Here is a 12,015-nt window from a genome sequence, read left to right on the forward strand (position 1 = left end):
TATCCATAAAAGACGTGAGTAAATTCTGTCTTATTTAAAGACAAACATTTTTCAAATACCCAACAAACAGTTTGTAAAAAAAATACTTTTTTGTATCTGTATCCATAAAAGACGTGAGGAAATTCTGTCTTATTTAAAGGCAAACATTTTTCAAATACCCAACAAACAGTTTGTAAAAAAAATACTTTTCTGTATCTGTATCCATAAAAGACGTGAGGAAATTCTGTCTTATTTAAAGACAAACATTTTTCAAATACCCAACAAACGGTTTGTAAAAAACATACTTTTCTGTATCTGTATCCATAAAAGACGTGAGGAAATTCTGTCTTATTTAAAGATAAACATTTTTCAAATACCCAACAAACAGTTTGTAAAAAAACATTTTCTGTATCTGTAATAAAAGACGTGAGAGGAAATTCTGTCTTTTTAAAGACAAACACTTTTCAAATACCCAACGAACAGTGTGTAAAAAAAGATTTTTTAATAGTCAAAGCACGCAAACCTGTTATGGTGAAAAACTGGTCGTCCCTAACAAAGCCCAGCTTTCTTTCGCCATCGAAATAATCCACAAACGTCCAGAAATACAGCGTGTCTCCAACGGCTAATTTTGCCTAATCATCAGTAGCAAACAGTATGAAAGGTTTTTTGGTATGTGAAACAACGGATTACCTGAGAGTCATAAAAAGTCCATCGTCCGTCTTTGGCTTTGGTGATGTCGCGTGAAAATGTTCCGGCTTCACGGCCGTTCATCTCCTCGTTGATTTTGGCATGAAGAGCAAACAGTTTGATTCCATCCTGGTCTGTGGATGGCGAAATGAAAATGTTGATATAAATAATCGTAAGTAATCGTCATTCACATGTTAGGCTTGGAAATCCCAGAAAGATTCGTTGCCATTAGGCAATCTGGTCGATTAGATCTAACAGTGTTCCAAGCAAATCTGTTGAGTTGAAACGCTTGATTCTCTATTTAAAAAAGCGCTCACTGGTATCTAGAACGTTCTAATATGGGGAAAATTGCGAAGAATGTGCGAAATCTACGGCATTAAACTGTGCCAACAACCTGCGCTGTTCTGCTTCTGCTAACATAAACTGCATAAAGCGCGAATTAAGTTAATCAAGTGGTTTTTCCCACCTGGAATGGATACTCGCAATCCTCTGGGTGTGAACGCTTCCACAGTGGCGTCAGGCACCTCAAAACCATCCTGTCCATGGCTGAAACACGCACAAAAAGCTAACACTAAGCAAACAGTCCACATATACATCTTTTGCACTCAAAAGTATTTCACAGACTGACCTGTTTTGGCTTCTGGTTTATTCTTTGCCAGTTCAGTCTCAAGATCAGCCGATAACTCGGAATCCGACGAGTAAAATGGTAAAAACCAGTTGATGATAGCGACAGGATTGTAAGAGACCTTTACCCGATGTTTTCCGTATGTGAAGATGTTGAAACCGCGCTGCAAATTGTTGTTGTTTGTGAATATTCACTTTTATAATTAAGGTCATTAGATGCGGATATTGAAGATTCTAGCGCCAGCTTTTCGCTTCTTCAACACTCATACAGCGATTTTTCTCATGCTTTATCAATGGAACTAAAGCAGTTTTTATTCAGGCTGACGTCGTTTAGTTGTGATAAATATAAAGCCCCCTAATTGACGCAATTGATCTAATTTGGGCCAGGCAGGTTTGGCGAAATATCTGGAATATTTTTTTTTTTGAATAACCGATCATGTGCGAAGTTCCTACTAGGATTATTACGGGAAACCAGTGCGAAGAAAGCCGCCTTTATTTATTGTTATTGAATCTTGCGAACATTGTTTAGCTAATTTATTAGATAACATTGCAAAGATGAGGTCAGCTTTAGTAGTTCAACATGTTAAAATCCACTAGAATATTGGTAAAACGCGCTTTATTTACGCAAGTTTGTCTCAATTTTTTATTCTAAATGCTGTGTGAATTTCCAGTTGCTACCTGCTCTTGATTAAAAGGTGCGAATTTTCAAGATGAATCTCCGAAAATTGCAAAACCCAAACTCCCGTGCGATTTTGTTGCCAATTTCAGAGTTTTTCTGGCAAGTTTCAAGTTGATGCTTGCTCTGGCCCAAAGCTTTTTGAGTAACATTTGCCAAGTCCGTAAAAATGGAAATTTAGTGCGATTGAAAATTTCTGTTTATTTATATCCAGCTTCTCCATAGAATCTGTAAATTACAACGCACGACATGGTCCAGATTCAGAGGCAGGAATTTTCAAATGGGGGCAGCTGAGCAAAAACGTTCATTTAAGGCTAAACTTTCAGGATTTTGTGCGCATTGACTGCAATTTTCAGGATTTTAAGCCCGAACTCTACTATGGTTTTTGCAAATTATAAGTCTCTGCATTAAAACTAATGGGTTTTTCGGGTTTTTAGGCCCGAAGTTCTACCGAACGACGATAATTTATTCCTGACGTTTCGCAAGCACGAGTGGCTTGCATCTTCAGAAGTGGTTTGCTTGAAGAAATTCCAAATTTCATTTTACGACGGCCTAAAAACCCATTAGTTTCAAGGAATGGCCTCGAAAGTCTATCTCTTCTGCATTAAAAGTTAGGGTTTTTGGTTAAAAACTTGCACTTTTCTAGATTTATTCAATGCAACCAACGCGCATTTGCAAAGGGCTGAAAAATTACTGTTTGAGGCGATTTAAATCAAATTTTCAGAGTTTGCAGACCCAAGTATTGGCTATCGACTCTGCGAATTAGAAATTGTTACTTGCTCTGGTTCAAAAGTTAGAATTTTTCTAGCTTATATAAAAACGTTTATTTTGACGCGCATTTGCGAAGTGCAAAAAAATTAGGATTTCAAGCGATTTTATTAAACTTTTTTGCAGTTTCAGATCAAAGATTTGCTGTGGATGGTTTGGATTAAAAGTCACTAGTTTGAAAGAGGGAGGAATTTTTGACGACCAGATCTTGCCTTAAAGTTTCGGGGCTCGTTCAGACAAATCAAAGGAAAATATCCGAATCCTACGCGAATTGAATTAATTTTTCCAGGCTTTCAGATCAAAGTGTTTGTTATGGATTGCGTAAATTAGAAAATACGACCTGCACTCGATTAAAAGTTAGCAATTTCTAGCGCAGAACTTGCGGCTTTTGGGGTTTTTATCGTTAGCAAGAATTTACAAAGTTCTAAAAAATCTGATGAAATTTTCAGGGTTTTTAGACCAAAGCGTTTTCTACAGCTTCTGCGAGTTTCAACTTGTTGCCTGCTCTAGATTCAACGCTATGAATTTTGAACGAAGCGCTTGCAGAAGTCTATAAAAATTCACATTTAGATCAAAAAATTACTTTGCGGCCATACATTGAGCTTTTCGGTTTTGACATCAATTGAGTAATAATGGCATTGAACTTAGCACGAAAATATCTGAATGACTACCAAATAATTAAGAAGTCCAGTCCGATTTGCATTTCATTATTGCAGCCCATTTGAAGCCGGTTGGTGCAGTTTGAGGACTTTTTCAGAGCAAGTGTTTATTGAGTTAACTTTGCAGTTTTTCTAATTTCCTCAAATCCTGGCGTGTAACAAACGAATGGATTTTCAGCTCCAAACTGCAAGCGCTTGTTACTCTTAAGCGAGGTAACAAGCAATCAAACAATCTACAGCACACTAAATGTAGATCAAGTTCAACCTGTCCCGACCGTCCATTTCTCTGGGCACATTTTTCATCACATTAGTCCGCCAGAACCGCTCGAATTGTGTAGTTTATAGGCCGAAAGTGGTGTTTTAAAGGTATTTATACGCTTTTTATTACCTTAAGCAGAATATAGAGGAGTTTTTTTGCCAAATATATGAAAAATCATTAAACTGCTGGTTTGAAGCGCATTTGCAGTTGCACCCGTAGAGAGTTCGATGCAACGCGCTAATTAACGGACATCATATGCATTCAATACTGCTGATTAAGTGGTTATTTTTTGTATTAATTATATTTATTTTTTGTCCAATTAACGAAAACAATGCAACAGTAAGCGTAAAACTGGCAAAGAGAACCGATTAAAGAAGGTCATGGACCTGATCTCGAAGGTGTCCTCCGTCTCGAAATTCACCTCTCATTCTTTCAGTGGACATTGCAAATGTACGTGAACAAACCCATGTACGTTTCGGCGATAAATTTCCCCACTCAATTGATAAGTGAAATTTTCGGTAAAACTCATTGAAAATACAATAAGTAATCCGGTCGGCCGCTACCAGGCGGATAGCAAAACATATGTGCATCACATTTAGTTAAAAAATCTAAATGGATTTAGCGAAAAAAGTGATTTTTTCTAGTGGTTTAGTGGTGGTGATCAGTGCAATCGTTTTCCAAACTATTCAACATTTCGGTGCAAATAAACTGGACATCCAATGGAAATTTAGTAACAATGGTATATAGTCATGCTTGGAAAACGTCGGTCTTTTTTGCTATCTTGAACATTTTAACACCAAAAAAACCTTTTTAAGGACCTGATTTAGACCACGGTGTACATAAAATTTTAATGTATTCTTGATAATGGTTCCGAGATATTGCCAATCAATATGCACATAAAGCAGCCTTGTGGTTCTTATTAAACCACATAATGGATGATTTCAGCGAATGTTAGCGCAATAAATTGCATTTTTTCTATTTTGAGCGTCCAAGACCCAGACCGGTTTGGACGGGACGACTTTTTACACTTTTAACGTTTAGCGATTTTTCAATACATGATATGATTTAGCGATTCATTCAGCAATGAGTTTCAATGTCTAAGACCCCCATCAATAATTATCACCTTATCGGCCGATTTAAATATAAAAAGATTAAAAAATTAATTGATTGCCACTTTTATCACTTTTCGCCACACTTTAAGACAATGGTTGAACAAACTTCTCTTTGCAACATTCTCATCCAGAGATAAGTTAGATGTAAGTGTGTCGTTTAAGGGAATTTTGCAAAGTCATATGCAGATAACTGGGTGGACGAGAGGCGAATTTCCTAAAAAATGGCACTGTTTATGCTTAAAATAGACAAATTTATAGATAAGCTAGGCACTCAGACATCAATAAAAATGCTGATGCAACTTTTGGGGAATTGAATAAGAACATTTTCCACTCGCAACTAGTCGAAGACTAGCGTTTTTGCTTGCCCAGCAGTGTACGTTAAGCACCTTTTCATTCGATGAATTAAACTAATTCAAATTTAATCTGCTCTCTTGCCACTAATTAATCCAAAATCGTCCATTAGAGTATAAATCGAGAGATTCTCTCGGTTCGGGTTCAGTCTTTAAAAGGCGGCGCCCAAGACCAGTCACAACATATTCCACAGTAAGTTAGTGCTTGCATTTTTTTACGTTAATATTTCTTCCATTCCCCCCAGAAGAAACTCGAACAGAAGGAAAAATGCCCAGTTTAGAGCAAGAAGTTATCTTCAAGAAGGCCACGTTCGGGATGGGATGTTTCTGGGCGAATGACGCCCTTTTTGGGGCCCAACCGGGCGTTTTGCGCACCAGAGTTGGCTATGCAGGCGGCACCACTGGAAATCCGGTTTACAAAAATATGTGAGTGAATTTTTATATGGGAGTTGCAACGGAAAATATCACAAATGTATTTGAACGATCTTCTAGTAGCGGAAGCGAATCAGAGGGTGGTTCCTCACACGCGGACTCTGTACCGAGTACCAGCGGTTCGAATCCCAGGTATTTTCCGAAAATTCTTCTATTTACGATTAAAACGTTTGGTTGCTTGGTCGGTTTATCTGGAAGGTCAGCAACGAATTTTCTATCTGCTAGTAATATATCAATTAAAGCTCTAAAGCCAGCTGTAAAACAATTAAAAGCCATTAACTACATAGTGGTGCTGTTGCCATAAAAAATATGAATCGGCTCAAGTTTGGACTTTGAATCCACCGTAGAACAATTTGCTAAAAGTTCCATTTGGATTAATGTGCAATTGACTTTACGACGGCTTTAATTTTCCCTCAAATCCATTACTGCAGCCATTAATTTTAATGGCAATGATAACGTAATGGGAAACCGGATTTTGGCTTGGGAAGCATGCGGTACTTAGTGGGTATAGAGTAAATAATGTGCTAAATTTCCGTAGCAGTCACGATCAAATTTTAAAAATTCTTTGCAGTGTTGTACATAGGGAGTCATTATTAGGTGAACGTTTCGATGGCACGCATGACTAGCCATAATCGACTTAAAAACCCCGAGAATCATCATTTGCTCAAACAATTAGCCAACGCACTGTATTTATTTTTTATCAGAAAATCTACAGTGAAACATTGCTAGCATCTTCAAAGGTGCGTCCTTCGCTCTCGAAACCAACAAAAAAACATTTCGTTTCCTTCAGAACTCAGTTAATTTTAGACGTGAAGGTGGCAGGTTGGAACGTAGCAGCGCCCAGCTCATTGGGCATCTCTCTCAGATTCCTATGGGTGCAAGTGAGATAACCGATGAAAGCTAGGTTCCTGAATGGAATTATTTGAATCATTCGAATCACAACAAAACCTGTATCAGCTAGTGGAATTCAGCAACAAAATCAGTTGCAATTTTTTTTAAACGGTGAATTTTCCAGGAAATAAAATGTTGATGGATTTTCAGGGGAGACCACACTGAAGTGATTGAAATTGATTTCGATCCCAACATTATCAGCTACCGCGATTTGCTGAAACTCTTCTGGGACAATCACGAGTACGGACTCACCACTGTGATTAAAAGACAGGTAAGCGTTTCACCTCAAATGGTTTCCCAAATAAAAAAGCCCCGAAAGCAAAAAAATGTTTAACCATTTCAGTACATGTCTTTGATTCTCTACCACGAAGAGGAACAGAAGCGGATCGCCGAACTGGACATTGAGGTCGAAGCAGGAAAGAGGAATGAGAAGTTGATTACTGAAATCGCACCAGCCGGGCCGTTTTATCCAGCCGAAGAGTAATTATTCGCAAATAATCTAAGCAACCAACACTGTTTGTTCGCGTTTCCAGCTACCATCAGAAGTACCGTTTGCAGAAGCACAAATGGATCATGGAGGAGCTGAACATTTCCCCCGATCAGCTGCAAACTTCCCAAATAGCTGCTCGACTCAATGGCTACCTGGCCGGAGTGGGAAAACTGCAAGATCTGGAAAAGGACGTTAAAGTGCTGGGAATCCCCGAAAAGATTGCCAGCTTTGTGAAGATCCAGTACTTGGATAATGAGGGCGGAAGTCTCTATTGTTAAAATCCACATTTGGTGTTCCAGCTACACATTTCTCCCACCCTCAATGTAAAAGACGCAACAGCTGAGGCTTTGGAGCCATTATCTTTCTTATTAAGACTGCTAGGATGGCCAAAGCTACATGCTTTCAGATGAATAAATTTGAATGTTTGCTGTTTTGGTCATTTTTCGCGTGTTTATTCTGTTGAACATTCAGTGTTAATGTAATTTTGTTAATCATTGACCAGACGTCCATTTACAACAAATAGGAAGAGGGAGATTAAACAAAGATTTTTAATTATAAATGTATTTTATTCGTCTGTTGGTTAAGAACAATTGATTGAGAAATATATTGAAAATTTGGTTTGGAGATTACCAACACAAAAAAATGTGACTCAGCCCTGCTGTGAAAAAATCTCTGAGTTTGGGAGGTTTTATTGCATATAAAATCGAATATAGTGAAGTAGTTTTAACAGTTTTTGTGCCTCCCGTGCGTTTAGAGTTACTTTTTTGGCAGTTGTCGTTAATTAGTTGCAAATTTTTGAGTTTCTGGAAAAAAGTTATTGTGGGGTTTATTTTTGTCCGTCCAGTTTTAGACTCACTTACTCACTCACTGTGTCTAACCGAAACTCACCCAAACTAACCAAAACCAGCCAAAACTAGACTGTGATCTGTACTTACAATTCGCGAATTGAACTACCGATGGTGACGCTGCTCGAAACGTCAAATTAATCGTTGTCGAGTGACAGTTGACACGTGTCAGACTTGTCTATTGATTGGAGTCAATGACATTTACAACATAAAACAATACCGAATACCGAACGACGGCCTAAAAGCCCGAAAAACCCATTAGTTTCAATACTTACACACTTTTCGATCTGTTTCTATTTCCTTAGATGCTTGCAAAAGTTGATTAGAACAAAGCAAAAGAGACCACAACTGTCAAATTACTGCTTAGTTTGTAGTTGTAATTTTAGCCCCTAGGGGGCGTCTGGGCTTTTGAACTCGCGAATCCCAAAACTGTTTTTCTGGATCATTCGTCCTGTATATTAGGCAGCGTTGCCCGATATGGTTTCAACCTTAACATGGTCCTCTTTTAATGCTCAAACTTTAGAAAAAAATTGCAATTTTATTGTTGCTTTCAATGTAACCGAACTGAGCTAATGATATATTGCAATAAAAGATTGAATTTTTCCACACGCTGGATCTTTTGGTGGGATTAATTGGCAATAGTTGAAGGAAAAACCACGCACTTTGGCAATATTGCAATATATGACAGCTGAAAATTGTAAAGTTTGCGCGTTTGTTTACTGTTTATATTTTCATTCGTAAATCTTTTCGTATAAACTACGGGGTTTTCCAAACGGCCCAAATCATCTTAGAAGAATTGAGGTACCTTTGAAGGGTTTAGTTAAGTCTAGGTAAAAATAGTGAACTTTGAACATTCATCAATCGTTCTAAGCCCTTTTTGCACATTTTCCAAGCCACCCTGGAGAATATCACATGTTTGTCCGGGCGCCGTGTGGCTGTTCTAAATGAACCCCGAGAACTTTAACTGCTCACCATTTCAGTTATTTTCTCACTGACTGACTCAAATTCCAACTTTTTCCAGCTCAGAGCAATTGAATGGTATCCATTTCAGAGTCACAGCGTAGGAAAATGAAGCACTACTGGTTCAATAAGAGGTGCTGCGTTCCTGAATGCCTCAACCTGTCCACCGAGGGCGAGGGCTGTTTCAAGGAATATTTCGATTTGCCAGCAGAGCCTCAAGCTCGCCGAAAGTGGCTCTATGCCATTCTCACTGAGGATGGAGATGACTTGAAAGTCTGTGAAGACCACTTTAAAGTAAGCCAACATTCGAACTTTATTAGACGTTCAATAGACGAAGTTGCTGGTGCTGTTCCAAATACTTAACCAGCAGTAATTCTTCACTAAACTCACCAATTTTCTCTTTAACGTTATGCTTGCATGGGGCATTCCAGGGGTAAGTTGAGTTAGTTTCCCATAAGTGTGGTTGATCAGTCATTGTTTATCCCAATATTTCATAAAGCCCAAACTTGTAGATCGCATGGTAAGGATCTGGACAAAGCTAATCAGGCTCCTGTATATTCTGACGTGCCGCTTGGTCTTCGATATAATTTTTTAGACCGTCCTGAACATCTGTTTTGCATAAACCATCATTATTATTGTTATTTTTTCTAAAATTCATCAACTAAATAGTCTCATGTAGTGAAAGTGCGCTCCGTATAATCTTCTTATTATTGTGGAGCTGACAAATCGCTGTGTAGGCAGCATTCAGATAATGTGCTCATTGTGCACCAAATACATGGCTGTTTGCGTTATTTATTAATAAAGCATTGGTTTCGTTCCTTAGGAAGACGACGTCTTTCGCGACAAAAACAACCGGAAAAAACTAAGTGTGAATTCAGTGCCTTCAATGAAGCTTCCAACACGTATCTGTGCGTGTTGTCTGGGCGCTGCAACACCATCAGTTGGACCAACAGCGCCGCACGTGAGTTATCCCTAGTTGGCGTTTAATTAAATTTAAATTTTCATCGTTTTTCAGCTGAAAGTTTGCAAATGCAACACGCTAGCTGCGTTGAAGACGATCCAAAATCATTCAATTAAACGGTGCGTACTGATATGGTAAGATGGTAACAATCGCTGCTGCAACTGTTTGTTTCAGAACTCGCACTACTTGGACTGCCGAGGAAAAGCTTATTCTCTTTAAAGCCATAAAGAATTATGGGGACGTAAAATTCCGGAGCCATAACATAAGAATTAACTGGGCAAATGTTGTTAATCATTGCAGGTAATCCTTTAGGGTTTATTTTTATCGATGTGGTCAGGGGCGGATCCAGCTTTATAGTCAGGGGGGGTTATTTAGARAAAATACAGTCTTCTGATCGTCGTTWTSTGCAAGGGTGGCGCAAGATTATTGMAAAATGWTCRTCGTTTTSTGCAAGGSTRRCTAAATGGCCTTTATTCGAAGTTTCTCAARAACCATTCGAGCTAYAGAATTCGTKTTGGCATCGTTGGMTAGAGAATTGAATGGGGAGGGTCATGACCCTTATGACCCCCATGACCCCCCCCCTGGATCTTCCCTTGGATGTGGTGGTTAATTAGTGACCATGATGATAGTCAGTAAAATACGCTACTATTTAGGTCTGTGGGTTTTTCGGTCAATAGATGGTGGCAAAATAAAACACAATTTTTCATGGGCCGTTTCGACTACGCGAGTCGAAACGCCGGCCCATGAAAAATTGTGTTTTATTTTGCCACCATCTATTGACCGAAAAACCCACAGACCTAAGTAGGCGTCTTTTAATGTAAAGTAATCTCTTGTTTGCAGAGCCAGTGGTTGTTTTGGAAATGAAAAAGAGCTGAAATATGTGTGGCAGAACATGCGAGCCAACGCTATCAAAGTATACAAAAACAACATTTTTGGATCCAAATTAGATCGGAAAGTGTCCAAATTCCTTCATGGCATTGCGCCCAAAACACCCAAGCTCTCTAGCGAGACTGAGTGAGTTAAACCAGACGCTTGCACCAATAATTTCTTCACTGATAAGCATTGTAGATGTGCAACAGTAAACATGTATGAGCTGGGCGATAGCAAGCAGGATTTGCAAAGTGAACCGGCACACCAACCTATGCAAGAAAGTGCATCTAATGCAGCCCTTGAATGCAGCACTGCAGCGACTGATATCAAGGATGAAGAAGAACCTCACGACTGCTGCTCCGAGCAGGAAAGCGACGAATACTACTCCATATCGGACGTGGAGGAACTTTTCCAAATAAAAATCCGGCCCAATAATGCCCAAGAGGTAAGTGATAACTTTATTAATTCTATTTGAAGCCACCTTAACATATGCAGTAAATCTTGCAAGCCATTTCGGAACATTTCACGAATTTTTTCAGGTCATATCACTGCTTTCTTCAGATGACGAGAAGTAGTTTCCCGAGTAAATTTCTATGAAAGTTATATACATATTCAATAGTCGCTTAGTTGATGTTTAAAGTTAATTATGTTGATTTAACGTGTTCATGTTTTGTTGGCCTATTGCAATATAAAAAAAATGTTACTATCTAAGTGGAAAACCCCCTGTTAAGGCGCTTGTATGCACAACCCAAAATCGTTGTTAAACCCTGGGCCTTCGTGGGTGAGTTAACCGGGCTAGGATAAGCTCACACCTTGCTGATTATTGCAAATTTTCAACTTTATAAAATGGCCAATTGTGAAAAGGTTCACAACCAGATAATTAATACCTCACTGGACTCCACAGCCCGGTGTGCTCATCCCGTCGGAAATAGTGCGGCCGATTATCCCTGAAGACTGTAATTGCCGGAAATTGATTATCCTGGATATACTTTAAAGCCGCTCTAATCTGCAAAGGAAATGGAATTTCATTGTGCCACAGTTTCTTTAAATGAGCGATGTACCTGCATGACAAAGTGCGGGGGTTGAACTTCCGGAGAGGTAGAAAGCTGTTGTAAGATGAAATCATCAGTTTGCTCCAGCCACAAGTCCACTCCTCTGAGTGGCTCGTAGTTGAAGGGCGCAATCTGAAGCAGGCCTAGACTGCAGTCGTAAATATCTAATACCTGAAAAAGTGATTTAGTGACTTAGTTATATGTATCAGACTGTGAAGGCTTTCACGGCCGGGCAAATCCCATTTGGAAATGTTTTTCGGGCTTTGAAGCCGTGCTCGCCGGGCGAAGTGATCTCCCGTGCTTTCCGACTAAGACTGGTTCAACTACTGGATCCCCTGTCGTATTTATGCGGCCACAGGGGATCCAGTAGTTGAACCAGTCTTAGTCGGAAAGCACGGGA

At 39.1% G+C, this 12,015-nt stretch overlaps 4 protein-coding genes across 20 annotated transcripts in view; 2 read left to right on the forward strand and 2 right to left on the reverse strand.

The window, feature by feature from the left end:
• Window positions 1-1,400, reverse strand: part of LOC109540197 (beta-1,3-glucan-binding protein) — a 3,611-nt gene extending 2,211 nt beyond the window's left edge. Inside the window, exons 1-3 of the mRNA XM_019908441.2 lie at window positions 1,133-1,400; window positions 670-800; window positions 503-611 (exon numbers count right to left, since the gene is read on the reverse strand). Coding sequence (XP_019764000.2) covers window positions 503-611; window positions 670-800; window positions 1,133-1,262 — 370 coding nt within the window. The 5' untranslated portion in view covers window positions 1,263-1,400. The remainder of the gene's footprint in view (window positions 1-502; window positions 612-669; window positions 801-1,132) is intronic.
• On the forward strand, window positions 757-7,482 carry LOC109540198 (peptide methionine sulfoxide reductase). 12 transcript variants are annotated; one of them, XM_019908448.2, is made up of 7 exons: window positions 3,621-3,759; window positions 5,228-5,307; window positions 5,360-5,540; window positions 5,607-5,678; window positions 6,588-6,708; window positions 6,781-6,917; window positions 6,971-7,482. In XM_019908448.2, exons 3-7 carry the CDS (start codon window positions 5,383-5,385, stop codon window positions 7,203-7,205), a joined length of 723 nt encoding a protein of 240 aa, XP_019764007.2. In that variant the 5' UTR covers window positions 3,621-3,759; window positions 5,228-5,307; window positions 5,360-5,382; the 3' UTR covers window positions 7,206-7,482. The 12 variants fall into 12 exon arrangements, with proteins under 12 accessions (XP_019764004.2, XP_019764011.2, XP_019764008.2 ...); XM_019908445.2 differs by lacking the exons at window positions 3,621-3,759; window positions 5,228-5,307 and adding an exon at window positions 757-838; XM_019908452.2 differs by lacking the exon at window positions 5,228-5,307 and having other exon boundaries at window positions 3,618-3,759; window positions 5,363-5,540.
• A 968-nt stretch (window positions 7,483-8,450) lies between these two features.
• On the forward strand, window positions 8,451-11,282 carry LOC109540226. 6 transcript variants are annotated; one of them, XM_019908501.2, is made up of 8 exons: window positions 8,451-8,602; window positions 8,794-9,026; window positions 9,556-9,693; window positions 9,748-9,812; window positions 9,868-9,993; window positions 10,534-10,707; window positions 10,762-11,008; window positions 11,103-11,282. In XM_019908501.2, exons 2-8 carry the CDS (start codon window positions 8,808-8,810, stop codon window positions 11,136-11,138), a joined length of 1,005 nt encoding a protein of 334 aa, XP_019764060.2. In that variant the 5' UTR covers window positions 8,451-8,602; window positions 8,794-8,807; the 3' UTR covers window positions 11,139-11,282. The 6 variants fall into 6 exon arrangements, with proteins under 6 accessions (XP_019764060.2, XP_019764063.2, XP_019764061.2 ...); XM_019908504.2 differs by having other exon boundaries at window positions 8,824-9,026; XM_019908502.2 differs by having other exon boundaries at window positions 8,451-8,573.
• The window catches only part of LOC109540227 (protein N-terminal asparagine amidohydrolase), a gene marked incomplete in the record, with an annotated part of 2,469 nt that continues 1,449 nt past the window's right edge, over window positions 10,996-12,015 (reverse strand). The window contains 2 exon segments of the mRNA XM_048668264.1: window positions 10,996-11,569; window positions 11,625-11,786. Coding sequence (XP_048524221.1) covers window positions 11,444-11,569; window positions 11,625-11,786 — 288 coding nt within the window.

The sequence above is a fragment of the Dendroctonus ponderosae genome, unplaced genomic scaffold (genome assembly GCF_020466585.1).
Source record: "Dendroctonus ponderosae isolate FM_Combo_2020 unplaced genomic scaffold, Dpon_F_20191213v2 Dpon_F_20191213_7, whole genome shotgun sequence".
NCBI lineage: Eukaryota > Metazoa > Arthropoda > Insecta > Coleoptera > Curculionidae > Dendroctonus > Dendroctonus ponderosae.